This window comes from Bombina bombina, chromosome 2 (assembly GCF_027579735.1).
Source record: "Bombina bombina isolate aBomBom1 chromosome 2, aBomBom1.pri, whole genome shotgun sequence".
NCBI lineage: Eukaryota > Metazoa > Chordata > Amphibia > Anura > Bombinatoridae > Bombina > Bombina bombina.
Window position 1 is genome coordinate 281,810,722 of NC_069500.1, and position 27,748 is coordinate 281,838,469.

The 27,748-nt window shown below is 35.6% G+C and overlaps 1 protein-coding gene across 1 annotated transcript in view; it reads left to right on the forward strand.

Annotated features, from left to right (window-relative positions):
- COMMD10 (COMM domain containing 10) overlaps positions 1 to 27,748 on the forward strand; it is a 1,017,192-nt gene that overhangs the window by 764,839 nt on the left and 224,605 nt on the right. Inside the window, exon 6 of the mRNA XM_053701577.1 lies at positions 26,586 to 26,637. Within this exon, the coding sequence (XP_053557552.1) occupies positions 26,586 to 26,633 (48 nt within the window). The 3' untranslated portion in view covers positions 26,634 to 26,637. The remainder of the gene's footprint in view (positions 1 to 26,585; positions 26,638 to 27,748) is intronic.

The following is a 27,748-nucleotide window of genomic DNA, read 5'->3' on the forward strand; positions in this document are numbered from 1 at the left end:
CGTTTCAGCCGCTTGGGCCTTTATCAAGATGCTCACCTGGGGGATTCACCTGGTTTAAAAATGTTGAGTTTTGTTCTGATTGGTGGTTATTTGATTGATGCATATTGAATCGTTACATCTTATGAACTTTTAAAGTTTTTTTAGAGTACATTTAAAATAATTTATCTAGTTTCAAAAAATCATAATAATTAGTCTTATATAAAAGAAACACATATAATTCACATTATGAAATTTATTTACAACTTATATCCCTATGTTGATTGTCCCTATATTAATTAGCGCTATTGTGGAAATTTAACCCTTAATCTCTATGGTGGAGATGGCAAAATTGTCTTTATTGTCTCTGAGATTCCACAGATATTGTTAGGAAATATAAATATATATATATATATATATAGTGGCCCTAAAAAGATGTATATGTATATAGAGTAATAAAAAATAATGTATATTATAATATAAACATATAAGACAACGTGAAAATTAATAAATTATATATACATATATCTGAATGTAATGATGTATGTATATATAATAATTTATTTAATTCTATTGGCGATCGGGGGGGGTATTAAATAATGTGTTAGGATGCTAATATAGCCATCCTTTTTAAATGATGTTGGTTTGAATATATAAATATTACATGTATATATAAAAATTAAGAAAAATTTTTTTTAAAAATTAAAAAATGTTTTTAATATTGTTAAAAATATATAAAAATATATAAAATTATAATTGTCATTTTATATACATGTATTATATTTGCCCATGTATCATCTCTAAGTGTATTACAGTAATATATCGCGGAGGGATTATTATATAATGGTGGGATTTAAATTTTCACTATACAACTATTTTTCATGTATTTGAACTTCACTGTCTATTAGAATAGACCATTCAGATCCAATTCTGAGTTTAATCCAGAGGGGTAAAGTGTTTTAAAATTAAAAATGTATTCAGCTTCTTTTTTACATAGTAATGTTGTGATGTTGCCTCCTCTAATTCCTAGATTAAGTTTTTTAACCCCCCAATATTTAAAATCTTTAAGATTCCCTGAATGTATTTCTTTAAAGTGAGAATAGAGTTTAGTGTCTTCTGATCCGTGTTCAATTTTTAGGATATGTTCCCTTATTCGGTCACGTAATGTTCTACTAGTCTGTCCAAAATATAATAAATTACAAGAACATTTTATGCAATACACTATATTGTTATCTGCACATCTTAGAGTTTGTGTAATTTTAACACTGTATTTGTTATTTGAAGAATTAATTTCCTTAGTTTTTGTACTGTATGTACATGCTTTGCATGTGTTGCACGGGAAATAACCTCTTAATACATTACCTTTAAGATCTCTATCTTTTATTATTTTTCTTTCCTTGAATTCACTAGGTGACAGTAAACTTTTAAGGTTTTTTGCTTTTTTGAAAATTATATCTGGCTGGGCTTTCACTTTTTCACCTAATATTCTATCTTCTTTTATTAAGTGCCAGTGTTTTTGAAGGATTCTTTTAATTTCCATATGTTGGGTGCTATATTCTGTTATAAATGGAATGAATAAATTGTCTGTATTAAAATCCTGGTTTTTCTTTTTATTTTTTGATTTTAGTAATGTATTTCTATCTAATTGTTCTACTTTTAGTTTAGTTTTCTCTATTGTTTTTGCATTATATCCTTTTTCTATGAACTTTTTAGTTAATATTTGTGATTGGGTTTTGTAATTATCTATATCTGAGCAGTTTTTTTTGATTCTCATGAATTGACCTTTAGGGATATTTGATTTCCATGAATTTAGGTGACAACTTTCATGATGTATATAGTTGTTGGCATCTGTGCTTTTGAAATAGGTTTGGGTATGAATTTTATTGGATATAATGTTCAATTCAATATCTAAGAAATTTATTTTTTGTTTACTGTATTCATGAGAAAATGTAATACCCATGTCATTTGAATTGATATCCTCTATAAATGATTCTAAAAGTTCTGTGTCTCCTCGCCATATGATGAATATGTCATCTATATACCTGCAATAGTGCACAAGGTTCGCCCCCCATGGGCTATTATATATATTTAATTCTTCAAATAGACCCATAAATAAATTTGCGTAACTGGGGGCGAACCTTGTGCCCATTGCAGTTCCTTTTATTTGTAGGAAGATGTCATTTTTGAAAAGAAAACTGTTATTATGAAGGATAAAATTAATACAATCAAGAATAAATTTATTTTGTAGAATGGGGAGTTCTTTGTCTCTGTCTAAGTATGTTTGTATAGCTTCTAACCCTATATTATGTGATATATTGGTGTAAAGCGAACTCACATCGCATGTAACAAGGGTGAAATTTTCTTGCCATTCTATATTTTTAATTTGATTTAAGAACTGTGTGGAATCTCGTAAATATGCTGGTAATTTGCTGACATATGTCTGTAAGAAAAAGTCTATATATTGAGAGAGATTTGATGTAAGTGACTCTATTCCTGAGATGATTGGACGTCCTGGGGGTTTTTGTAAATGTTTGTGAATCTTTGGTAAAAAATAAAATGTTGGTGTCTTTGGATGTGTGATGGTTATGAATTCTAATTCTGAATTATTTAATATTCCTTTTTCATTAGCCTCTCTTAGTAGACTTTCTAGTTTTATTTTTTGGTGTTTTAGTGGATTCTGTTTAAGTTGTGTGTAGGTAGTGGTATCTTTTAACAGTCTATATGATTCGTTGATGTAGTAGTCTGTATCCATTATAACAATACCGCCACCCTTGTCGGCAGGCTTTATTGTTATGTCTTTATTATTCTGTAATTCTTTGAGTGTATTTAATTCTTTATTGGTTAGATTTTTTTTAAAAGGACGAGTTTGGTCTACAAGATCTAAATCTTTTTTTATGTTTTCTTCAAATAATTTTATATGTTCGCTTTTCTCTTGTATGGGAAAAAAACTTGATTTAGCCTTCATATTTGTGTGAATATATTGACTATTAGTATATGTAGTTTTATCCTGTATAGGATTTTTTAGAAAATATCTTTTTAATGTTAACTTGCGGATATATTGGTTAATGTTGATCAAAGTTTCAAATTTGTTAAGTTTGCATGAAGGTGCAAACGTTAGCCCTTTATTAAGTACTTTAGCCTGTGTATCGTTAATATTGCATTTACTGAGATTAAATATTCCTGAGGGTTTGGTGTCTATTTTTACCTCCTTTGTGTTTTGTTGTCTGGTTCCTCTCCCTCTTCTACCTCTAACCTTCTTTTTCCTAACTGATTTCTTTGGGGTTTTCCTATTTCCATAAAATCTCTGGATGTCCCTGCCTGAGCAGGGGACTGCTCTAAAAAATGTGGATTCTGGATAGAGTTCTCTTTATTAGAAAAGGTGGGTGGTCTATTATCTGAAAAAGTCCAATTTCTATTTGTATTTGAACGGGGTGTGTCTTGTAAAGGGTAAAATCTGTTCTGTAATGGTACTCTCCAATTTTGATTTTGATTATATGATTCCTTATAATGTGGTTTGTTGTGTTCTTTATTCCAATTTGTGTTATATGTGTTCTGATGATAGTATGGTTGTTTTTCAAATGAAGTGTTAGTTCTATATGTATTCTGAAAAGTATCATTGTAATGTGTTCCTCTATTTGTCCAATTTGATTCTCTTACTTCTTCTGGGTGTCTGTTATAATCATAATTGGGTCTGTTATATTGTTCTCTATATCCCTCTTGTTGTCTATAATGATGTTGGCTCGGTTTATTATGAAAATTCTTATATCCTGTTTGTTTATACCCACTTTTGTTATAGTTATTATAATTATAATTATATTCTTCTGTATTTTGATTCTCTCTTTTATAATTTTGTTTGGCTTTAAAGCCATAATTATAATTGTCATTTCTATTATTAGAATATTGTTGTTTTCTGTTTGGAGTTTGATGATTAGAGGTAGTATGTCTATTTTCCATTACCGAAGTGTGTGTGTTTTTTCCTTTACTAAAAATTTTTGCTAGTTCTTTTCTATTGTTATGTGTTACAGTATTATCATCCATTATTCCAGTGTCATTTATTGTAGTTATGTTTTCTACATCTGAAATGGTCTCATCATTTCTGTAATCAGATATATCCCTATTTAGTTTGGAGTTTTTCTGGGTTATGATGTTACTTTTAAGTTCAGAGATTCTTTTAATTATTTCAGATTGAGTATACTTATGTTCTTCGTTTAATTCAATGTTGCTGAGTTTATTTTTAGAATTTTCTATTTCTTTTTTTGTATCATTAAGTTGTATGTTCCTTGCTTTAATAATTATTTTCATTAATGTTAGTGAGGCTGTTTCAAGGGTTTCAAACCATTCTTTCGATAGATGGTCAGGTAATGAAAAAGTGCAGTTCTTTTTTAATCTAAGTCCTCTTGGTACAATTTTTAAATCTATGTAGTTTTGTATGTATTTGGTTTCTAGAGTAAGTTTAATTTCTTTCTGGAGTGAGTCTTCTAGAATAGAATGTATGTCATCTGTATTTAGATTCTGAAGAGTATTTTCTATTTCTAATTGGCTGTTGTTTGATATATTTTTTAGCATAAGATCTCTATGGGCAAATATATCCATGTTTTTAATCTTAATTCTGGAATTGTCTCCAATAGTTCACAATTAAAATTTCATATATAGAAAAACAATTTATAATATAAAAAATCCAAATTTGTATAAATATTTCAATGTAGAAAATGTGAATAGATTTGAATAAAGTGACTAAATTATGATTCTATTGGGAATATTGGAAAAAGTAAGTGAAGAATTTCTAAGTGTATGAGTCTAAAAGAATTTTTTTAAAATTGTGAATTATCTGTGAATTATATCTTTATTTATATTCGATCGTGATAAATTATGTGTAGTGATAACTATCAGTATTGTAAGTTAGTGTCCTAAAAAATGTGATAGTGTTTAGGCCAATATGAGGCTATACTATATAGTTCTAATTTGGCTAAGAGTGATATATAGTGTTATATAGTCTAGATATATCTATATTTATCGATGTTTATATAGTGATTCTATATTTATAGATGTATAAGTGAGTGGATCTAGAAATATGGAGGTTATTCGAAAATTGGAAGTTTGGGGTTATATTTAAAGATACTACACTCAAATTTCCCTTAAACTTAACCCAGTGTTTATGATTAGACCTCCTGACTAATCAGAAAAAGAATTTATGTAAAAAGGTGTGTTAGGGTTAGCGCTAAATTAAAGCTTAAAAAGGGTGTAAAGATCTAAATTCTTTAAGAGTATAAATACTTCTTATATAGTGATGTTCATAAAAACATTGTGTTTCATATTAAAAATTTAATGAGAATTAAAAATACAAATAAAAATGGATGCCGGCATCAATTGTATATGGATAGTTAAATACAATGTATATAAATGTAACATGGAACAATTGACAAATATATCAAAATAAACCAAATAATTTAAAAACAATTTAAACAGGTTTGAAATGTTATACTTTAAAGGGAAAATAGCGATTATCACCGTGCATATAGGTGTTAGATATTTGCGTTGATATTACCTTATATGCAGAGATTTGTGTGTATTCACTATTGCAATGGACCGGGACTCTCAGTGTTTAGTCCTGTATTGATTAAGTTTTTTTGAAACAGTTTCTATTTGTCGGCAGTTCTCTCAAGAGAAATAAAAGGTCAAAGTTCCAATTTTCGCTGCCGTATGATGTCCGTGTCCTGATGTTTGTGATGGCTTTGTGTGCGTATCATATACGCCGTGTCGAATGTCAGCGTGACAGTAAAATCTCTGTATTGTTGTGGGGAGATTAGTAATTGTGCTCAATTAGTAATCCAGATCTGGGTCACTTGATTGTCGAGTGCCCTAGATTGGAACAACTTTAGTGGAAAAACCGCATATTTTCTAAAGTAACAAAATTAAATATTAAATTGTCTAAGGAAATAATCCTTCTTTTGGTCATTAATAAAACTATGGGAAACTGAAATAGAGTTTATATTAATAACAATATTAAATATTAGAAAATTAATATTTGGTAACTGGATTAATCATAAAATACCGTCTACCAGGCAAATTAAAAACATTTTAGTTAATCAGTTAATAATAGAGGCCTTTGACTTTAAAATAAACAGGAAGAGAGATGTTAAGGGGCTTACTAAAACTTGGGGTAAATTTATTAAGTATATGGGAATAGAACTGAAAAATCTGATATTGCATATTATTAATGTACAGATTTAAAGTAAATCTTCTTCCATGTAGATCCTCTAGTTGGAGAAAAGAGTAAAGGGGTGTTTTTTTGTTTTTTTTTTCCTATGTTCTCTTTTTTCTTTTCTTTTTTAAAAACCCCCCAGCTCTTTAGTTGTTTTACTATAATGTTATAAGTAGATAGTACACTGAGTAAATAATGTAAAGTAACAAGAAGATATTGTATCTTGTAAGTTAATGTAATCTGCCATTCCTTTTTTCACTGTATTTTGTATATTATATTGTATAATAAAATAATGAAAAATAAAAAATTGTTATCAATAGATTTAATAAAATAACACACTTTTACAGTTTACTTGACAAAACTGATGCTGCAGATGCCTACAACTGTAAACAATTATTCTGAACTAGTGCTCTGAATTACTGTTTACAGCTCTATAAGAGGGAATCCTCATTGGGCGCTTCCTAATAATCAAAGGTAATCAGAGCGCATGGACAAGTCTGCAACGTCGGGAAAGCTATTGCTTTATGCGAACCGTATGACTAGAAAGATAATATCACTGCAAGAAAAAAACCGTGCATCGAGGGGAGCAGGGGGTTTAAAAATAAACTTCTGAATGATTTTACAATTTCAGGCTACATTATATATTCCTTTAAATTTACACTCTCACAAACACACACACACACATATATATATATATATATATATATATATATATATATATATATATATATTATTTTATTTTATTTTTTGACAGAGATTTGAAATATATTATTGTAAAACTGTTAACCATCACTTCAATTATAAACACTGAAGTAGAATTTTTGAAGCTATTTAAAATGACATAATTGTACAGTGTGCACTATTCCTAAAAATGAATACAAAACACTACCAGCTTGATAGGCTTTTTTTTAAACTGCAATTTAAAAATAGAAAATATATTATTAATGGTAGCCCATTTTTTCTGAAGGTGTTCCAATGTTTAAATAAAAGAAAAAAGGGAAGAGAATATTTATTTTTGACATTTTTGGGTTTGTTTTTCTTTTTCTTTATTGCTTTTTTGGGGGGAAAAGAAAATAAAGAAAAACTACACAAAACTAATTTCTGCACTTTTGAAAATTCAAATTTGAAAGTTATATAGAATAGCTGAATGGAAACTATATGATGAAGATGAAAGACATGGTAAAGGGATAGAAAAGTTCAAATTAAACTTTCATGATTCAGATAGGGCATCATGATAAAATTTACTTTTATCATCAAATGTGCTTTGTTCTCTTGTTATTCTTAGTTGAAAGCTAAACCTAGGTAGGCTCATAAACGAATTTCTAAGCCCTTGAAGGCCACCTCTTATCCCAATGCATTTGACCGTTTTTCACAGCTAGAGGGCATTAGTTCATGTGTTTCATATACAGTAGATAACATTGTGCACACGCACGTGAAGTCAGCACTAATTGCCTGAAATGCAAGTCTGTCAAAAGATCTGAGATAAGGAGGCAGTCAGCAGAAGCTTAGATACAAGGTAATTACAGAGGTAAAAAAGTATATTTCTATAACAGTGTTGGTTATGCAGAACTGAGGAATAGTAAATTAAGGGATTATCTATCTTTTTATACAATAACATTTTTGGTGTTTACTACCCTTTAATGGATGATGTACATGCGTATGTATGATGTCAAAAATACCTGAGTATTGCAGCAACTATTAGCATGAATAAAAAAAAATGAGATTAATTGAGCACAAAAAATGTTTGTTTCTTGCATACAGGTGGTGAGAATTCTCAATCCATTACTCCTGAAAATTACTATTCGCCGCCATTAAGAGAATGCAAAGATTCACAATCCCTAAGATCTCTATAACACCCCTCCCACCTCACTGGTAACTCAGTCTTGTCTTTGCCTCTGCTGGAGGAAGGTGAAGAATGAAGATGTGCATGTTATTCATTAGTGAGAAGGGGTTCTCAAGCTGAGTTGAGGCTCGGTTTCCCTCAGAATACAATTCTTGATGGAGGGATGTATTTGGAGTATGAGTAGTGGCATATTTTTCACCTGTGGGGAATTAGTGACAAGCCTTCCACAGGTGTCATAGGGACTTGACCTTTGCTCTTCCTCTTGGATCGTCAATATAATCCTCTGCTGTTATGTTTTAGCAATGGTTTTGGTCGGGTTTTCACTCGTGTATATTATTAGACACACATCAGGTTTTTTGTGCACGTACATTTTGTAACACACCTTGAGCCGGCATGCTCTAGCGTGGTAATGTAGTTAGTTTTGGCAAGCTTTTTTCTTTATATGATGTCAGATTGGCATGTTCCCCCTCTCTTCTTTAGTATGCTATCTCAATGTCGCATGTCCTGAGTCCTACTGCCTTTGTTTTATTATTTTTGATTTTGTAAGTTTTTAAGAGTTACTTTCTGAGGGGGGTAAGTGTTTCCCTTTCCGCAAGAGTGCTTTTAATGAGGACATTACTATTTATCTATATGTTTGATTTGTCTGCATTTAAATTATTTATTAGTTTTCTGCAGTTATGGAGCCTTCCAATTATGTCCCTAAATATGCCTTAGAAGCTTGGTCATCTGAACACTTTCTTATCAGTGTTAAATGTTTGTATTGTAAATTGGATGAGGTTTTACCTCCAGCAAAATTATGCAATAAATGTATTAATATTTTAACGAGTTCTAACCAGTCTAATGCTGCTCTTGCTTCTAAAGGTTCTTTGATTCAGCACCTTGGAAGCTTTGTTGATTGGTGGCTAAATGTAGCCACCAATCAGCAAGCACTACCCAGGGTGCTAAACTAGAAATAGGCCGGCTTGTAAGCTTACATTACTACTTTTTCAAATAAAGATAGCAAGAGAACAAAGACATATTGATAATAGGAGTAAATTAGAAAGTTGCTTACAATTGCATTATCTGTCTGAATGATGAAATAATTAAATTGGGCTCAGTATCTATTTAAATGTGCTAATACTTTTAATTTATAATGCTGTTTTATACACCGTTACTTTCCAGAAGAGTTTTATGGTTAAAATCTTGGTCTGCTGATATGGTTTCTAAATCCAGGGTTTTATCTCTCTCTTTTCTCTCTTTCTTTCTCTCTTTTCAGGGAAAGATGTTGTTTAGTTCTGGTGTGGATTCTGCTATCGCTAGTGTGACTAGAGGTAAAGGGGCTTTTCTTCCTTAGGACAAGAAGTCCAAAGGTAAATTTTAAAGCTCTCAAGTTTTAGCAGTCCAAGAAAAGTCCAAGAAATCTTCTCCCTTATCCAAGTTTGCATAAAGGTACAGCCCCTGATCCAGAGGCTCTGGTAGGGGGCAGGTTATACCTTTTTCAGGAAGCTTGTTTTCAGTCTGTTCAGGATGCCTGGGTTCTAAACATAGTCTCTCAGGGTTATTGAATAGGTTTCTGAACAAGGCCCTCCCAGGGGAAAGTTTTGTTCTGTCCAATGTTCATAAAAATTTGAGAAGGCGAGGGGGCGTGTCTAGGTGGCGTCCATGACAGGACGTATTATCAGGAGCTCTAGGAGAGGATCTGTACATCCCGCCGGTTATATATAGATAACTGCAGCAACTACGGAAAAAAACTTTATATACGACTACAGTATAACCTACTGAATCGAATCATGTCAAATTTGCTGAAATAATGACCCTGGAGCCTGATCTAGACAGTTGAGGCCTCTGGCGGCGGCCTCCTCCTGAGACCTCAGCCCCCCCCGGTTATCCGGGTAAGGCATTTCCTATTGGATTGCAATTTATTCACAGCGATATTTCCCTAATTTACTACATCAAAGTTATGGCACTCCATCCGCGAGACTCTGAGACCGCTATTTGTGCCCTCTTTGAAGAACATTATCAGAGACTACGGACCCTAATTGCTGAGGGGTTTGGCGCCAGACAACAGCCGTGTGCAACCCTCGATGAAACCAATCCTCCTGCGCCACCAGCACAAGTGCAGCTGCCGGATGAAGGATCTAATACACTAGCAGCAAAGGAAATTGAGGATCCCCCTGGGTTTCCCCCCGCTTCCTTAGACAAAGTGTATCCGCTCAAATGCGTGGCGGAAGGCCCTGAAGATGAAGTATCAGTGGAAAACGGTCCCTACCCTAAAAGGTGGAATGATCCGGGTAAGCCGACATTTCTCAATAAGGTTTTACTATGTGAGCAGAGGCTTGCACAAAGCCATCAGTCTAACTTTGATAAGGGAAACCCAAGTCCGTTAACCCAGAACTTGCTTGCCGATCGAGAATCCTGTACAGATCACCTGCAACAACTTTTCAAGTTTGCACAGTTGTGGAGCCGTAATGGCCCACATGGGGTGATCTCCATCACAGGCTGTGTGGAGCGACTTTTATTCCACTTTCTGCGCTGGAGAATTAGTGGTGACACATGGCAGGTAACAGAGTGTCAACGTTTACCTATGTTAACGTTCCTTAAAGCCGGAGTAGGCTAAACCACTTCCCTTTCCTCAGCTGACGTCTGGCAATAAAGATAAGAGGACGGTAGCTCATAAGCAAGTTGCCTTTCTATTGGACTTTTATTCGTATGAGGGACACATTAGCTAATAGCTTATATTTTCTTCACACAAGTGTTATGTTGCAACAGCTCTTTTAGTCCTAATTTATGATTCTCAGAAGTCTCTCGCATACACCCTTCAGCAGGAAGTACTTGCAACACAACTTTTTCTCTGCATATGGGTCAGAGGGTTGGATATCAAACTTTAACTTCACTTGCTTAAGAACTCTCAGGGTGTCACAACCTTTTTGTCTATCGCTTAAACTTTTGTCTCTCAGTATGCTCTTTGTGCATGGCGATTTGTTTAGATAAAGGGTTAACCTGCATAACTGCTGTCGTAGATACTTTGCTCAAAGGTTGGAGTTGGCTTACCTGTAAATTTTTTGTTATGGGGGGTTTGATGAATCTTTAGGAGACCTCTAGGACCTACCTTACTGCTTTTGCATTTACTCAACAAAAAAAAAAGCAAAGGGAGAAAAGAAAAAAAGAAACTAAGATAAGGGGTTAAAATGAAAAGTTTTTGTTTATTTGTTGCTATGTTGCTTCGTTTTATAGGATTTGAAGACAATAGTGATAATATAATATAACATGGGTACCATAATCAGTTTTCTTTATGCATACAACAGGAGTGGGACCCCTTTACTGCTTTTCCTCAATTTAAAACAGTAGGTCTGTCCATCTTATGCCTTACAGTCTCATTTAGATTGTCTCCCTATATTTCCCAACACATAATCACTATCTGAGTTTTCCTCTATATGGGACTTACGTTTTCTTAAGTAAACGCAACCCTAGGAACTACTTAATATCATTACTACTTACTGAATGGGCGTGTAGCTACTACGCCGTCTTATATAGATACCATGAATTCCTCAAAGGGTTTTCTCATTGGTGCCTTCTTACAAGGTATTGGTCTCGCTCTGTCTGCGGCCGAGATAGGGTGATACTTCATTATTTTAACACTACGTGTCTTATGTACTTATTTTTGTGTAACTGTCCCTACCAGATTGGGATACCTAATCACAAAAACTACTGGGAAGAAATCACTGAGCACTTACCCTAAAACATACCCTATCCCCTGTCCAATATTTTACTGTGGCCCTGCTTGTGTCATGCGACATTATAAGAACATATAATTAAAAAGTGTCACGACTCTTATAAATAGCTGGGTGGAGTTTAGTGTTTATCAGGGACATCATAATAAACCAGAAAGTTATTTCTTCTGTTAAGTGTGATCAGTCCACGGGTCATCATTACTTCTGGGATATTACTCCTCCCCAACAGGAAGTGCAAGAGGATTCACCCAGCAGAGCTGCATATAGCTCCTCCCCTCTACGTCACTCCCAGTCATTCTCTTTCACCCAACGACTAGATAGGATTTGTGAGAGGACTATGGTGATTATACTTAGTTTTATATCTTCAATCAAAAGTTTGTTATTTTAAAATAGCACCGGAGTGTGTTATTACCTCTCTGGCAGAGTTTGAAGAAGAATCTACCAGAGTTTTGCTATGATTTTAGCCGGAGTAGTTAAGATCATATTGCTGTTCTCGGCCATCTGAGGAGTGAGGTAAACTTCAGATCAGGGGACAGCGGGCAGATGAATCTGCATAGAGGTATGTAGCAGTTTTTATTTTCTGACAATGGAATTGATGAGAAAATCCTGCCATACCGATATAATGTCATGTATGTATACTTTACACTTCAGTATTCTGGGGAATGGTACTTCACTAGAATTACACTGTAAGAAATACATAAAGCTGCTTAATAACTAGAGATTATGTTTAACGTTTTTGCTGGAATGTAAAATCGTTTTCATTTGCTGAGGTACTGTGTGAATAAATGTTTGGGCACTATTTTTCCACTTGGCAGTTGCTTAATCTGTTTTTCTGACAGTTTCTGTTCTCCCTCACTGCTGTGTGTGAGGGGGAGGGGCCGTTTTTTGGCGCTTTTACTATGCATCAAATATTTCAGTCAGCAACTCATTGTATTCCCTGCATGATCCGGTTCATCTCTACAGAGCTCAGGGGTCTTCAAAACTTATTTTGAGGGAGGTAATTTCTCTCAGCAGAGCTGTGAGAATTATAGTTTGACTGAGATAAAAAACGTTTATTCTGTAATTTGTTTCCTGCTTTCAGAATTTGTTATCTTTGCTAATGGGATTAAACCTTTGCTAAAGTTGTGTTGTTTACAAGGATTGAGGCTATAACTGTTTCAATTTATTAATTTTCAACTGTCATAGATCTTCTGTGCTTCTTAAAGGCACAGTACGTTTTAATATTATTCTAATTGAATTGTATTTCCAAGTTGCAAGTTTATTTGCTAGTGTGTTAAACATGTCTGATTCAGAGGATGATAATGACCACTGTAGATTTAAAAGATGCTTACCTTCACATACCGATTCACAAAGATCATTATCGGTACCTAAGGTTTGCCTTCCTAGACAGGCATTACCAGTTTGTGGCTCTTCCATTCGGATTGGCTACAGCTCCAAGAATCTTCACAAAGGTTCTGGGTGCTCTTCTGGCGGTACTAAGACCGCGGGGAATCTCGGTAGCTCCATACCTAGACGACATTCTGATACAAGCTTCAAGCTTTCAAACTGCCAAGTCTCATACAGAGTTAGTGCTGGCATTTCTAAGGTCACATGGATGGAAGGTGAACGAAAAGAAAAGTTCACTCGTTCCACTCACAAGAGTTCCCTTCCTGGGGACTCTTATAGATTCTGTAGAAATGAAGATTTACCTGACAGAGGACAGGCTAACAAGACTTCAAAGTGCTTGCCGCACCCTTCATTCCATTCAACACCCGTCAGTGGCTCAATGCATGGAGGTAATCGGCTTAATGGTAGCGGCAATGGACATAGTACCCTTTGCACGCTTACACCTCAGACCACTGCAACTGTGCATGCTAAGTCAGTGGAATGGGGATTACTCAGACTTATCCCCTTCTCTGAATCTGGATCAAGAGACCAGAAATTCTCTTCTATGGTGGCTTTCTCGGCCACATCTGTCCAGGGGGATGCCATTCAGCAGACCAGACTGGACAATTGTAACAACAGACGCCAGCCTTCTAGGTTGGGGTGCCGTCTGGAATTCTCTGAAGGCTCAGGGACAATGGAGTCAGGAGGAGAGTCTCCTGCCAATAAACATTCTGGAATTGAGAGCAGTTCTCAATGCCCTCCTGGCTTGGCCCCAGTTGACAACTCGGGGGTTCATCAGGTTTCAGTCGGACAACATCACGACTGTAGCTTACATCAACCATCAGGGAGGGACAAGAAGCTCCCTAGCTATGATGGAAGTATCAAAGATAATTTGCTGGGCTGAGTCTCACTCTTGCCACCTGTCAGCAATCCACATCCCGGGAGTGGAGAACTGGGAGGCGGATTTCTTAAGTCGTCAGACTTTTCATCCGGGGGAGTGGGAACTTCATCCGGAGGTCTTTGCCCAAATACTTCGACGTTGGGGCAAACCAGAGATAGATCTCATGGCGTCTCGACAGAACGCCAAGCTTCCTCGTTACGGGTCCAGATCCAGGGATCCAGGAGCAGTCCTGATAGATGCTCTGACAGCACCTTGGGACTTCAGGATGGCTTACGTGTTTCCACCCTTCCCGTTGCTTCCTCGATTGATTGCCAGAATCAAACAAGAGAGAGCATCAGTGATTCTAATAGCACCTGCGTGGCCACGCAGGACTTGGTATGCAGACCTGGTGGACATGTCATCCTGTCCACCTTGGTCTCTACCTCTGAAACAGGACCTTCTGATACAGGGTCCCTTCAAACATCAAAATCTAACTTCTCTGAAGCTGACTGCTTGGAAATTGAACGCTTGATTTTATCAAGACGTGGATTTTCTGAGTCAGTTATTGATACCTTAATACAGGCTAGGAAACCTGTTACCAGAAAGATTTACCATAAGATATGGCGTAAATACCTATATTGGTGTGAATCCAAAGGTTACTCTTGGAGTAAGGTTAGGATTCCTAGGATATTGTCTTTTCTACAAGAAGGTTTAGAAAAGGGTTTATCTGCTAGTTCATTAAAGGGACAGATCTCAGCTCTGTCCATTCTGTTACACAAACGTCTGTCAGAAGTTCCTGACGTCCAGGCTTTTTGTCAGGCTTTGGCCAGAATTAAGCCTGTGTTTAAAACTGTTGCTCCACCATGGAGTTTAAACCTTGTTCTTAATGTTTTACAGGGCGTTCCGTTTGAACCCCTTCATTCCATTGATATAAAGTTGTTATCTTGGAAAGTTCTATTTTTAATGGCTATTTCCTCGGCTCGAAGAGTCTCTGAATTATCAGCCTTACATTGTGATTCTCCTTATTTGATTTTTCATTCGGATAAGGTAGTCCTGCGTACTAAACCTGGGTTCTTACCTAAGGTAGTTACTAACAGGAATATCAATCAAGAGATTGTTGTTCCTTCTTTATGCCCAAATCCTTCTTCAAAGAAGGAACGTCTACTGCACAACCTGGATGTAGTCCGTGCTCTAAAATTTTACTTACAGGCAACTAAGGAATTTCGACAAACGTCTTCTCTGTTTGTCATTTACTCTGGGCAGAGGAGAGGTCAAAAAGCTTCCGCTACCTCTCTTTCTTTTTGGCTTCGTAGCATAATTCGTTTAGCTTATGAGACTGCTGGACAGCAGCCTCCTGAAAGAATTACAGCTCATTCTACTAGAGCTGTGGCTTCCACTTGGGCCTTCAAGAATGAGGCCTCTGTTGAACAGATTTGCAAGGCTGCAACTTGGTCTTCGCTTCATACTTTTTCCAAATTTTACAAATTTGACACTTTTGCTTCATCAGAGGCTATTTTTGGGAGAAAGGTTCTTCAGACAGTGGTTCCTTCTGTATAAAGAGCCTGCCTATCCCTCCCGTCATCCGTGTACTTTTGCTTTGGTATTGGTATCCCAGAAGTAATGATGACCCGTGGACTGATCACACTTAACAGAAGAAAACATAATTTATGCTTACCTGATAAATTCCTTTCTTCTGTAGTGTGATCAGTCCACGGCCCGCCCTGTTTTTAAGGCAGGTAAATATTTTTTAATTTATACTCCAGTCACCACTTCACCCTTGGCTTTTCCTTTCTCGTTGGTCCTTGGTCGAATGACTGGGAGTGACGTAGAGGGGAGGAGCTATATGCAGCTCTGCTGGGTGAATCCTCTTGCACTTCCTGTTGGGGAGGAGTAATATCCCAGAAGTAATGATGACCCGTGGACTGATCACACTACAGAAGAAAGGAATTTATCAGGTAAGCATAAATTATGTTTTTATCTATTATTGTGGAAACTTGTTATACTATTTATTGTTGATATGTAAATTTACTGTTTTATGTTCCTTATAAGCCCAAGAACGGCTATAGGTTAACTTACCTCCATCGAATATTGTTATTCTACTAAGGTCCAAGAGTGGCCTATTTTTTCTAGCGGAGGAATATTTAATTATAAAAATGAGGTTCAGGTACCTGTGCCTACTTAATTTTTAAATGTATAATGTATATGTACCTGAAACTGTACACTACTTTATCAATGTGAACTTTACCTCAACGTCTGTTACTTTTACGTTTTGGCAATTTTACATGCTTTGTATATGTTGTTATGTACCTCAATAAGAAAAAAAAATTTGAGAAGGCTCAGGCCTTTTTTTTTCAGTCAGTTTCGGATCCACAATCTATGCAAGTGATTGTTCCTGTTCTGTTGTTGGAAAAGGGAATGCTGTTTTACTCTGTTGTCTGCATTGTTTCAAAGATGGAGAGAACTTTGAGGCCAGTTCTGGATGTAAAGGCACTGAACCTACTTTCAAAATGGAGACTATTCAAACTAATTCTACCTTTTGTTCAGCAAGGTCAGTTTATGTCCATAATAGATTCGATTAAAAAGGATGCTTACCTTAATGTTCCTATTCACATGGGACATTTTCAGTTTCTAAGGTTTGCCTTTCTGGACAAGCACTTTCAGTTTATTGCTCTACCATTTGGTCTGGCTACAGCTCCTAGAATATTGTCAAAGCACCCTCTTGTCTGTAATCAGAACTCATTGTATTGCATTGTTTTCTTACCAGGACGATATCTTGATTCATGCTCCATTTTTTCATTTAGCAGAGTCTCACACCATCAGACTGTTGTTGTTTCTTCAACAGCATGGTTGGAAAGTCAATTTTCCAAAGAGTTTGCTAGTTCCTCTGACAAAGGTTGTTTTTCTGGGGAGGCAGATAGATTCAGTTTCCATAAAACTGTCTGACAGATCAAAGAAGATTGAAGCTAGTGTCTACTTTTCTAAACCTTCTGTCTCTTTCTTTTCCATCTGTGGATCTATGTGTGGAGGGGTTAGGTCTCCTGATTGCGGCTTTGGATGCTATTCTGTTTGTTCGCTTCCACATGAGGCCTCTTCAGCTTTGTATGCAGGGATCATACACAGCTGTCTCAAAGGATTAATCTAGATTTCAGAACAAACCAGTCTCTTTCTTGGTGTCTGAATCATCATCTTATTATGCAGGGGACTTCTTGTGTTTCTCCTACTTGGTCAGATTGGGGGTCATCTGTGGGGTCTCAGAGAGCACAATGGGTTTGGTCTCCTAGGGATGCAAGGATTAATGAGGCTTCAGTTGACCAAATTTGCAAAGCAGCTATTTGGTCTTATTTGCATACTTTTACTAAATTCTAACATTTTGATGTTTTTACTTTTTCTGAGGCAGCCTTTGGTAGGAAAGTCCTGGCAGTTGTCTAAGGTTAATTTTTGTTTGCCTGTTGGTTGATTTTAATTGCAAAAAAAAAAAAAAGAGTATTTTGCCCTGTGGGTTTTTTTTTGGGTGTGGATTTAGGTTTCTGTGTAAAAAAAATAAATATGTCCTTTATATTCTTCCCTTTATGTCTCATTATTTGTGGACTCCACAGCTTGGGTATTAGTTTCTAAGAGTAATGGACTCTTACTACCTGTATGAAAGAAAACAAATTGTATGCTTACTTGATAAATTAATTTATTTCATGGTGGTGAGAGCCCATAATCCATTACTCCTGGGAATTACTCTCCCATACCACTAGGAGGAGCCAGAAAAATAAACCAATACCAAGAAAACACAGGGTGTGGTGCTATGGACACCTCACCCTGTGTTTTCTTGGTATTGGTTTATGTTTTGCGTGCATCTTTTTCCATGCTCTTATTTATTTTCCTACCTCTTTTGCTTGGCTATATGTCAGACTGAGTTACCAGTGAGGTGGAATTGGTTTTATAGATCTCTTGGGGTTAGGGAATATGCCTCCTCCAAGTGGTAGGGGAGAGTAATTCCCAGGAGTAATGGATTATGGGCTCTCAACACCATGAAAGAAATTAATTTATCAGGTAAGCATAAATTATGTTTGTTTTTTTTAAATATTTTTTTATTGAGGTTATAAAATAAATAGAACAGACAAATAATATCACAGTTTCAAAAAAGAAAATAACAGAATCAATACATAGTGAGGAAAGATCACAATTCAAATCAGTTCCAGAGTAATTAAATAGCAGAATAGGAGTACAAATATTGCCCAATTATACAAATAAAGATAAACCTCAGGTTTAGGTGTATCCCCTTAAAATATGGAGCGCTGTGAGATAAAATTATTTCCCCCACTGATAGCTAGAGGTCTCTCTTGGACCCCCTAGAAGGGATTTTATGACAGAAAGGGGGACTTTTGGGGAGAGATAAAATAACAAAATGGGCCACTTTTGGATCCTATATATGAATTATAATGATAATTAGCCACCGTTGTCTGGAATGAGCTAAGCACGTGAAATATATGCAGAGAGGGTCTTCAAGCCTGGAGAACTATATTACCTATGAAAGGAATACAGAACAAAAAACTCATGTAACAAAATCTAATGGAACAAACATTTGAGTAGGGAGAGTTAAGATATTAGTCTAAATTAAATTAGTTACTCCAGTTTAAACAGAAAATAGCTATTGCAGACTGAGCATACATTTAGGCTGTGTATATACTAGTTATTTCACCCTGAACCACCTCATTAAAGGAACTTCTTACTACTCTATATATAAGCATAGTCTCAACATGGGGAGTTAAACTCATAAAGAGAGGGTTTTCTAGAGTTCAAGGCAACTTATATGATCAACCTTTGTGTAAGCTGAAAAATGTCTTATATCTCATGTATGGTCTGGAAACTATTCGCTTAGCTGTTCATATACCGCACTGTCTCGGCCGCTGACAGCGCAACATCATTTAATGTGATTGTAATAGCAGTAGGACTAGTATTGAAAACGCATGCCTGGCAGATAACTCAACCCTTTAAAGGTGAAGAATACATATATAAAACTCTCCAATGCTAGCTAATATGGAACAATGGGTTAGCTATGAAGGCTATAATAGAGAGACCTTGTAGGGAAGTCTCAACAATAAAATGAGTATATTATTTAGAGTTTAAGTCTTTGCATAAACACTCTAGCTCGGGGTATCGCTACAAGGGAGAATAACATCCTATATGAGCCAATGGATTATTAACAGCAGGATTAGAAAACTTTTATAAAATGTAAATCTTATATACATCTCATATTGACATATGAAGTTCCCAGATTAAACTGCAGGTGAAATTATTATTAAAGTATTGAGCATAGTTCTTAATTTGCTCATGAAGTTAAGAAGTCTTACATGTCATGTATTTAACCGACTCGGGAGTGAGCCAGATGTACTTGATGAATTGTCCCAGCCAACCAACTGTTTCAAGAGAGTAGGAAAGTCTCATATCCATTTTTTTTTTTGGAGAAAATAGAACGGTGGAATGGTAACATAGAAGTACTCTATGGAAGGTTTTAGACGCCAGAGTCCAGATTGTGCTAAGTAAAGCAGTTGTAGAGCTACAAACGGTTGTGCGGTACCAAGGAGTAAAAGATTGGTCTTTACGATACCGGGTGGCGCTTTAAATATTGCTGCTGTGTCTTCTAGTACAAGGAGTGTCATGTCTACAAATATATTCCCCCTCAATAGCATCTCAATCCCTGTACAGGCATATTCTGTTGAGGTCTGTAACTCCTAATAAATCTCGTTGACGCTTGCGGTCAGAGAGGAAAACATGAGCTCAGAGTATGTTATCATCATCTTCTTATCTCGAGGGGGAAGCGTCTCATGAAGGTGCACTACAGCAGTTTTAGTAATAGGCTGGAACGCTGACACTCCCCTATTTTCTTCTTCAAGAGGTTGTATAATTTGAGTACCAAAATCGGAGCTAATGATTATGGGGGGGAAGCACCCTTCTCTCTTTTACACTCCCTGGTACCCCAGTTACGCTAAGTTTGCTTTTCTTCTCCGTTTCATTAGATGGTCAAATCCTTTTTTACTTATGGGAAAAAAGATTTGAGATAGTTGTTGTTCCAGGGTGGTGAAGGGATTTTGGAGTAGCTGAAGTATTTTTGTCTCCCAGTTATCAAGTGCATCCATGCTTTGCTCTTTTTTTTTTTTTTAGTTACACACTTTCCTTTCTTTATGATAGTGGCTAATATCTTGCTTCAACAAAAGCACTATCTTAGTAGGCTGAGCAATTAGAATGTAGAACTGCCCAGTTATAACCAAACTGGTTTGGTAGCCCAGGATCCTGGGGAGGTATGTACGTGGCATCCTCAACAACACAGACAATCAGACTTACAAGTAAGGCCTCTCGACCTTGAGGCTAGTCGCTGTGAAGTTAGCTAAGGAACACAGGTAGGTCTGTTTTATGCTAGATATTCCCAGACTCCTCTCAATTCACACAAAAGTCTGATAAAAAAACAGAAAAAGCGCAGCTCCGATTCATTTTATTTGAAAATAAAAACAAGTAAACAATACAGTACATGCATTTTCAAATAAATTGAATCGGAGCTGCACTTTTTCTGTTTTTTTTTTTTTATCAGTCTTCAACTATTATTGCTGGAACAAGGAATTACCAGCATATGGGAGTATTAATTGTTTGTACATTGTTAAATATTTATTAATTGATTGTACATCGTTGCTATATGAATTGTTTATTTTTTAATGTAAACTTTGTTTTTAATTTATATCCGTGTTTTATACAATTATTTTGTCTTGTTTTAATTGTAAGAAGTTTTTATAGGTCTTTTTATATATTTCATTCCTGTTGGTATTAGCACTTAACTAATAATTTAGTTTTTACATCAATTGTAGCTTGGAATGTCGAAAAAAAGTAGGTGAAATTTAGAAAATAATTCTAAAAATGCTCATGGAGTCCAGGAGCTCTCCACATACACGTCCTGCCGCAACAGCTATAGGCTCTACCTCATAAATTATGTTTTTTAATAAGAGAACAAAACTGCAATGTGTTTGTATATATCTTATTTTGTATGTTTCAATAGCATATCTGTAATGTCCTTTATCCACTTCTGCATAGAGCACCCCTTAGATATAATAAACTGTATCTTTTAACAAGACTTTATGAAAGCGATAGATCTTAGAAATGATAATATGCTTCAGATTGTTCATTTTAAATCTGAAATACTTACTATCATACTAATAGGCTTTCCCTCTTACCCCATAATGACAGCTGTTGTTTTCACTGTAAAGGGTTAAATAGTGTGTCTCCTGGAGTGAGGCATGCAATAGTGCGTTGTTGAGACCTGCACTATTACAGGCTAAAAAGCCCTTAAGGACTCTCAATTTTCATCATCAATCATCATCATCATTATCAATCATGCTAGCAAACATTGATTGGCTAATCATTTTTTTTTTTTTTTTTTATCCAGTTAATTTGTTTTTAAACTTCCGCTTTAAAAATACAATTTATTTATTCATTATATCATTCAATATGTTTGATAGATCTATTTGAGTCCTGTCAAGTTGGTGTTTGGGGATGTGACGAGAGTTTTCAGATTTTTAAAGATAACAAATTGCAGTGATCGTGAATACAGATTTTGATATTGCTCAAACCCAGACATTAACCTCAACCTTATTGAATGTTAATGTTTTTTACTTAAAGCTTGGTGAGATAAAGGACTGAATTCATTTGCAAACTAGGTTAAAGCTTTAGTGTGCTGAATTCACTCAGTATACAGTGGTATATTTAGTTGTTCTATCGTATCCACAAAACATTTGAACTATCCTTCAAAATGTACTGCCCTGTCAAATTCTGCTGTCATAGGCACAGGTCTAGTTGATCTTGGCCAAAAATGCACCCCTGGTTAAAGGAAACGGTAAAGGTCCTGTATGTAGAGATAGAGAGACAAATAAACAGACAGACATAGATACATAGATTGTGCTAAATGAAGCTGCCCCCAGGTAGTAAATCACCAGAGAACAAGCTAACAAGTTATTGTTAAAATGGAAACCAGATGTGAACTCCTTGCCCAGTGTGCTTACAGAAATATGGCTGCACCTTACTGACGAGGAACAATGAAGGCCAAAATTATCTGGGTCTGGGGTTGCCATGTTCCTTGTTTAGAGAGGAATTGTCTGGTATTTCAGCGCTGGACTGACTTTAATAGGCGGGATCATACTCATATACTTTAGGAAAGTTTTTCTCTGTGAACAGCATCATTGGGCTAAAATAGGCTGCTCCCAGGTGGTTGCCTTTTAATGTATTATTTCTGAAATACCGTAGAATAGGGCAATATATGCAGCCAAAAGTCAGCTACAATAATGGATTTATAATAACATAAAATAACATGTTCTTATTGTACTGTTTAATGTATGGAAAACAGCAGTCTGAAACAGTGATGTGCAGTCACTAGAGGCAGGTGAGGCAGTGCTTCACCTCTCATATGGGCAAAAATAAATATATTTTTTTATTGGCTTTAAAAAAATAAAAAAATTGCTATTTTTTTCCCCAGCATTTTTTTTTTCACAGCTACATGTTGTGCAATGGAGAGGCACAAGCAGGTCTGCCCACTATTACACAACATGCTGCACCATCTACTGGATGAAAGTGGTTAAGATCATTGCATGGCCCATTATCTGCTTATTTGAGGCAGTCCCATTTGGGCTGACCCAATCCAGTGAGAGGCATTAGTAAGTTGAATTTAGGGTTGGGGCTGGATGTTAAATCATATAAAACAAAACAAAAACGGAAAAAAAAAAACTCATTTATTTTATTGCTGTCCTGTGAAGCTGACAGCTTTGCTAAAGTGAAAAAGAGAGTTCTGTTCTTCCCCTCTAAGTGCAGTGGAATGTTCCACTGTGACTTCCTGAATCCTTACAGAGTAGGAAAGGGAGAGAGGCAGAGAGAGCAGTGTTTCAGCCACATTTTATTGTAGTAAGTGCTGCAGCCGTAGATTTTACTGAAATGGATTCTGTTAGTGAAAATGATAATTTAATGAATGTGGTTTAGTGTTTTTGTTGAATTGTGTTCAGATACAGCTCATTAACAGGGGGCACAGTAAGTGAGCATAACCCAATACTTACAGGAAGTCAAAGGGTCAATTCAAATTTAAATCCATAATTTAAAACCCAGAGTTTGAAGTTAAGTGTGCAGTGTCCACATTATTTAAATTAAAGTTTTTGACATTGAATATTGCTAAGCCTCCCTTTTTCATGGTTATTTGATTTAATTAGGTACAAACTCCATATATATTATGTCTGTTCAGTCAGAGGATGCAGTATTTATTTGTATTTTTCTCTGTGTCTCCATTTATTTAAAGACTGCTGTTAACTTGTAATTCACAAATCAGTTGAAAGCTGTTGCATTGTGTTTTTAATATGTGCTGCTTTTATACAAGTTTATATTAATAAAAGGAGATGAGTCATTTAAAAAATATATGTAATTATTGCAGTTAAATGTTTTTAGAAATAATGTCACTGTAAAGTAACTGGTTAAACACATAGTCAAAGGGAGACATATAAAATTAAACTTTCATGATTGAGGTAGAGCATGCTATTTTAATAGACTTTTCTAGTTATTTATATTTTGAGAATTAGCATCAACTGTTACTGGCCCCATGTCAGCAAATCAAATTAGTTTTTGAAAGGAACATGAAGGTCATAATTACATTTCCATCATTCAGATAGAAATTGCACAAAAAAAAAAAAAAACTTTCTATTTTACTTTTATTATTATTATGTACTTCATTCTTTTGGTATCCTTTGTTGAAGAGCATACCTAAGTGGGATGTGCATATGAACACCATATTGCAGCAGCTGTGTTGGCAGTATTGATAACTTTGTGTAAAACTTGTATGGTAAATTATTTCTATTTTTACAATACAGTAGTGAATAGAGAAGAGATTGTGTATCATTCTAATTGCTTAGTAACTGGCACTGTGCCACAGAATTGTGTGAGTGTGTATGTGAGCAGAGTGTGTGTGGGTGTCAGTGAGCAGAGTATGTGTGCTTTATTCTCCAGGTAATCAATACATTTCCGATGAGCTGGTGCTTTAGTGCAGTGTTTCTCAACAATGGTCCTCAAGTACCCCCAACAGGCCAGGTTTTCATTATAGCCAAATCAGTGCACAGGTGAAGTAATCAGCTGATCAGTAACTCAGTGGTTACTAACTTGCTCTCACCCATCACCTGATTATGTCACCTGTGCACTGGTTCAGCTATCATTTAAACCTGCCCTGTTGGGGGTATTTGCGGCCCTCTGTACATGTGTTTCTCCGGCGTATCATATCTAGTGCCTCACCAGCCTCTGACCTCACTGCACATCACTGGTCTGAAATAGTTATACCTTAAGGATTTTAAGGGACATTAAACAGTGATCAACTGTAATTGTGTGTTATTGGTAAAGTGAGCCATATACATGTTAAAATCAGAGCACTTACTAAAACCTGCCACAACACAATTTTTTAAAATATATTAATTAAGTAATAGGCCATTTTATGCACCCCCCATATTACCTAGTGCTGTATTAATTAATTTACCTTACAACATGCTACATAATGTGTTTACATCATTGGACAAGCTAATTTATATTTGCTGCTAATTGGTCAAATCAATGAAGAAGAGATAACAAGGTATATGGCTCTGGTAATGATAAAAAGGTGTATGTGCGTATATATATATATATATATATATATATATATATATATATATATATATATATATATATATATATATATATATATATATATACTAGGGTTGCCACCTTTTGCCCAGAAAATTCCTGGACATTATTTAAGTGGGCGTGGAGAGGGTGTGGCTTGGGGCATGGCTTAGGGCGTGGCTTATTGCGGCCTCAAATTAATTACAAAATAAAATTATATATATATATATATATATTTAAAAAAAAAATATATATATATATAGATATATATATAGATATATAATAAATAAATAAATAAATATATAAATATATACATATATATATATTATATATATATTATATATATATACATATATATATATATATACATACATACATACAGTCCATTACATGAGAACACCCTGACTTAGAGCACAATGTGACCCTGTGGTACATAAGAAGCTTGTTTCCAGGGCAGGCCCGAGCATCTGTGCAGGGAGCATATGTAAATACACGGTCGGGTAAATGGTTTGTACTTTGTATGTACCTCGTCCTCTGTGCTGTTACCTAACGGGACCGGCATCGGCTGCGCCTGCACCTCTGCTGTGTTTGTCTGACCGCGCTAATAAATTTGCGCACATGGTTATGAGCATCACACAGCTGCACAGCCGCATGACTTGACGAATCCCCTCCAGCCTGTTTAGCATTTTCCCACTAATACCGAGTCTCGACCCTCTTCCCCCTCCCACACACACAATCCAGGCTCTGTATCTCCTCCTGGGCTAAGAGCTCTCCTTGGCAGCTAATTTTTTTTAAATCTGTTCTTACTCCTGCTTGCTGCACCAGGGGAGCTCTTAGCCCAGGGCATTTAAGGGTAGTTACGGGACACTGGACAGAGAGGGTCCCGACCGGGACTGTCACGGTGAAACCGGGGCGGGTGGCAACCCTAATATATACACACCATAATTAAAGTTTTCTATCAGATGTGAAAATTTCTAATGTTAGTCAATGCAGTTCAAGATTTATTTTGGTCAGGGTTAAAAACAGAGAAGAGATGGTAAGCCTATCTGGATAGGTGGGTTTCAAAGAGCGCCTGAAACTATACAAGGTTAGAGACAGTCTGATGGAGCAGGTTAGATAGTTTCAGGGGACAAGAGCAGTGCTTGAGAAGTCTTGGAGGCGAGAGAGGGAAGTAGAAAGAATATGAATGTAGAGACGTAGGTCAGAGGTTGATAAGGGGCGGGGTATAGAGTATTTGGAGATGAGTGAGGAAATATAGCTAGGAGGGAGGCTGTTAATTATGGTTAATATTCTAAATTGTATTCTAAAGTGTATAGGGAGTTAGTGTAGGGACTTGTAGACCGGGGCAGCTGATATAGCTCAGCAACCTAGGTGGATGAGTCCAGCTGAAGCATCATGATAGATTGTAGGGGGAGATGCAGTGTTTGGGAAGGCCATTTAGGAGTAGGTTGCATTACTGAATATGTGACAAAATGAGGGAATGAGGATACAACTGCTTCTCATTCTGTCAACCCCATACTAACACATTTCTCTAGTGTCATCATCTATACTGCTACAAAAGTTATCTTAATCTTATATATTTCTGCACATACTGTATACACACACACACAATATCAAATTTTCACTAGTAATGTCAAAAATTGTTGTGTGATGTCATCAATTATGTCATGCAAAGCTTCCAAGGGGGAGTGGGGCAATTTAAGTTAGGAATTATTTTGCTTTTAGGGGTTTAATAGAAAACAAACTCTGGCTTTAACGTATGATTTTTGCCAGTTATTTTCCTTGATGTTTTTTCTTTTTTTCCAAAGGAAATTTAAACAAATATAATTGAAGTGCATTCTAGGAAAGAAATTACTGTTTATTAAGAAAACAAGAGCCGAACCAAACAAATATGTGTTTCTAATTTTTTTTTATTTCCTTCTTAAATTTAAATATATATCAAACACTTTTATTCAGCAGGAAGGTCCACTGTTTATAATACTTTGGGCTGCTGGGGAGCACTAGTGGGGTAAGTTTGCACATTTATGTCTGCTTCCCTAAATGTAAAAAGCAGCAATCAGCAGGCCCTTCTCTCACGCGAGGGAAGGGGATGGCATTACACACTTGCTTGAGTGTTTAATTGTATTTATGGGCAGCGGACATACAGGGTCCGCTGCCCCTACACCCATAGTTTGATGACATTGAGTTGTGGTTGAGGATGGAAAGTTAATGTACGTATATCCATCCTCTTGTTTAAATTCTATGTCAGGATAGAGGAAACAAACAGTGAATTCAAGCGAAATATAGATCTAAGTTAGCTATAACACAACTTTTTTAAATTTATATTCCTTCTTCAGTAATCCAGGCTACTGAGATGGCTGCTATCTGCTTACATTTGGCTGCAATATTGGGTTGGCACTTGCTAATTTATTTTTCTGCTTCCCTGTTCTCTCTCCATGAATATATCAATGAGATGCAACTAAATAAAGCTCCATGTCTAATGAATACACAAAAAAATTACACTGCATGCAATTTGCTAAAATGATTTTATTTATACAATTTTGTTTTGCTATCTTTATACCAATCAACTGACCGTTAAGTTGGTAAACTGATTTCTTTTTGCTTTATATTGCAATTTTTGACGTTTGTGTTTTACTTGTCATATTAATATTGTTATTTAATAAATTTGTGTGTACCTTGGTGATGTCACAAAATTTATTGCAGGCAAGAACAACAGTGACATTGCTAAAATTAGAATTTGTGTATCAGATAGATATATAGTATGCTATTGCATCTATTATTGGAAAATTATCCAACTGAAATCTAATCATAATAAAACATATTACATTTTTCTCTCAGTGACACCTGGAAATTATAAAGTAATAGGAATCTGGGGTCTAATTCATTTGTGTAATTTTTTTCCCATTTTAGATGGAACCATCTTTTACAAAATTAGACCTGAAATTAAATTATTCTTCTTAGAAAACATATTAGCTCATCCTCAATATTTCACCTTACAATCAAATATTTGCTATGCTATGCTAATATTGATTTTTTTTTTGCCTTGCACATACTCGGCAGCTCTGGGAAACAAAAAAAATATATGTGTTTGTGTATTTATTTATATATATGTAAATATA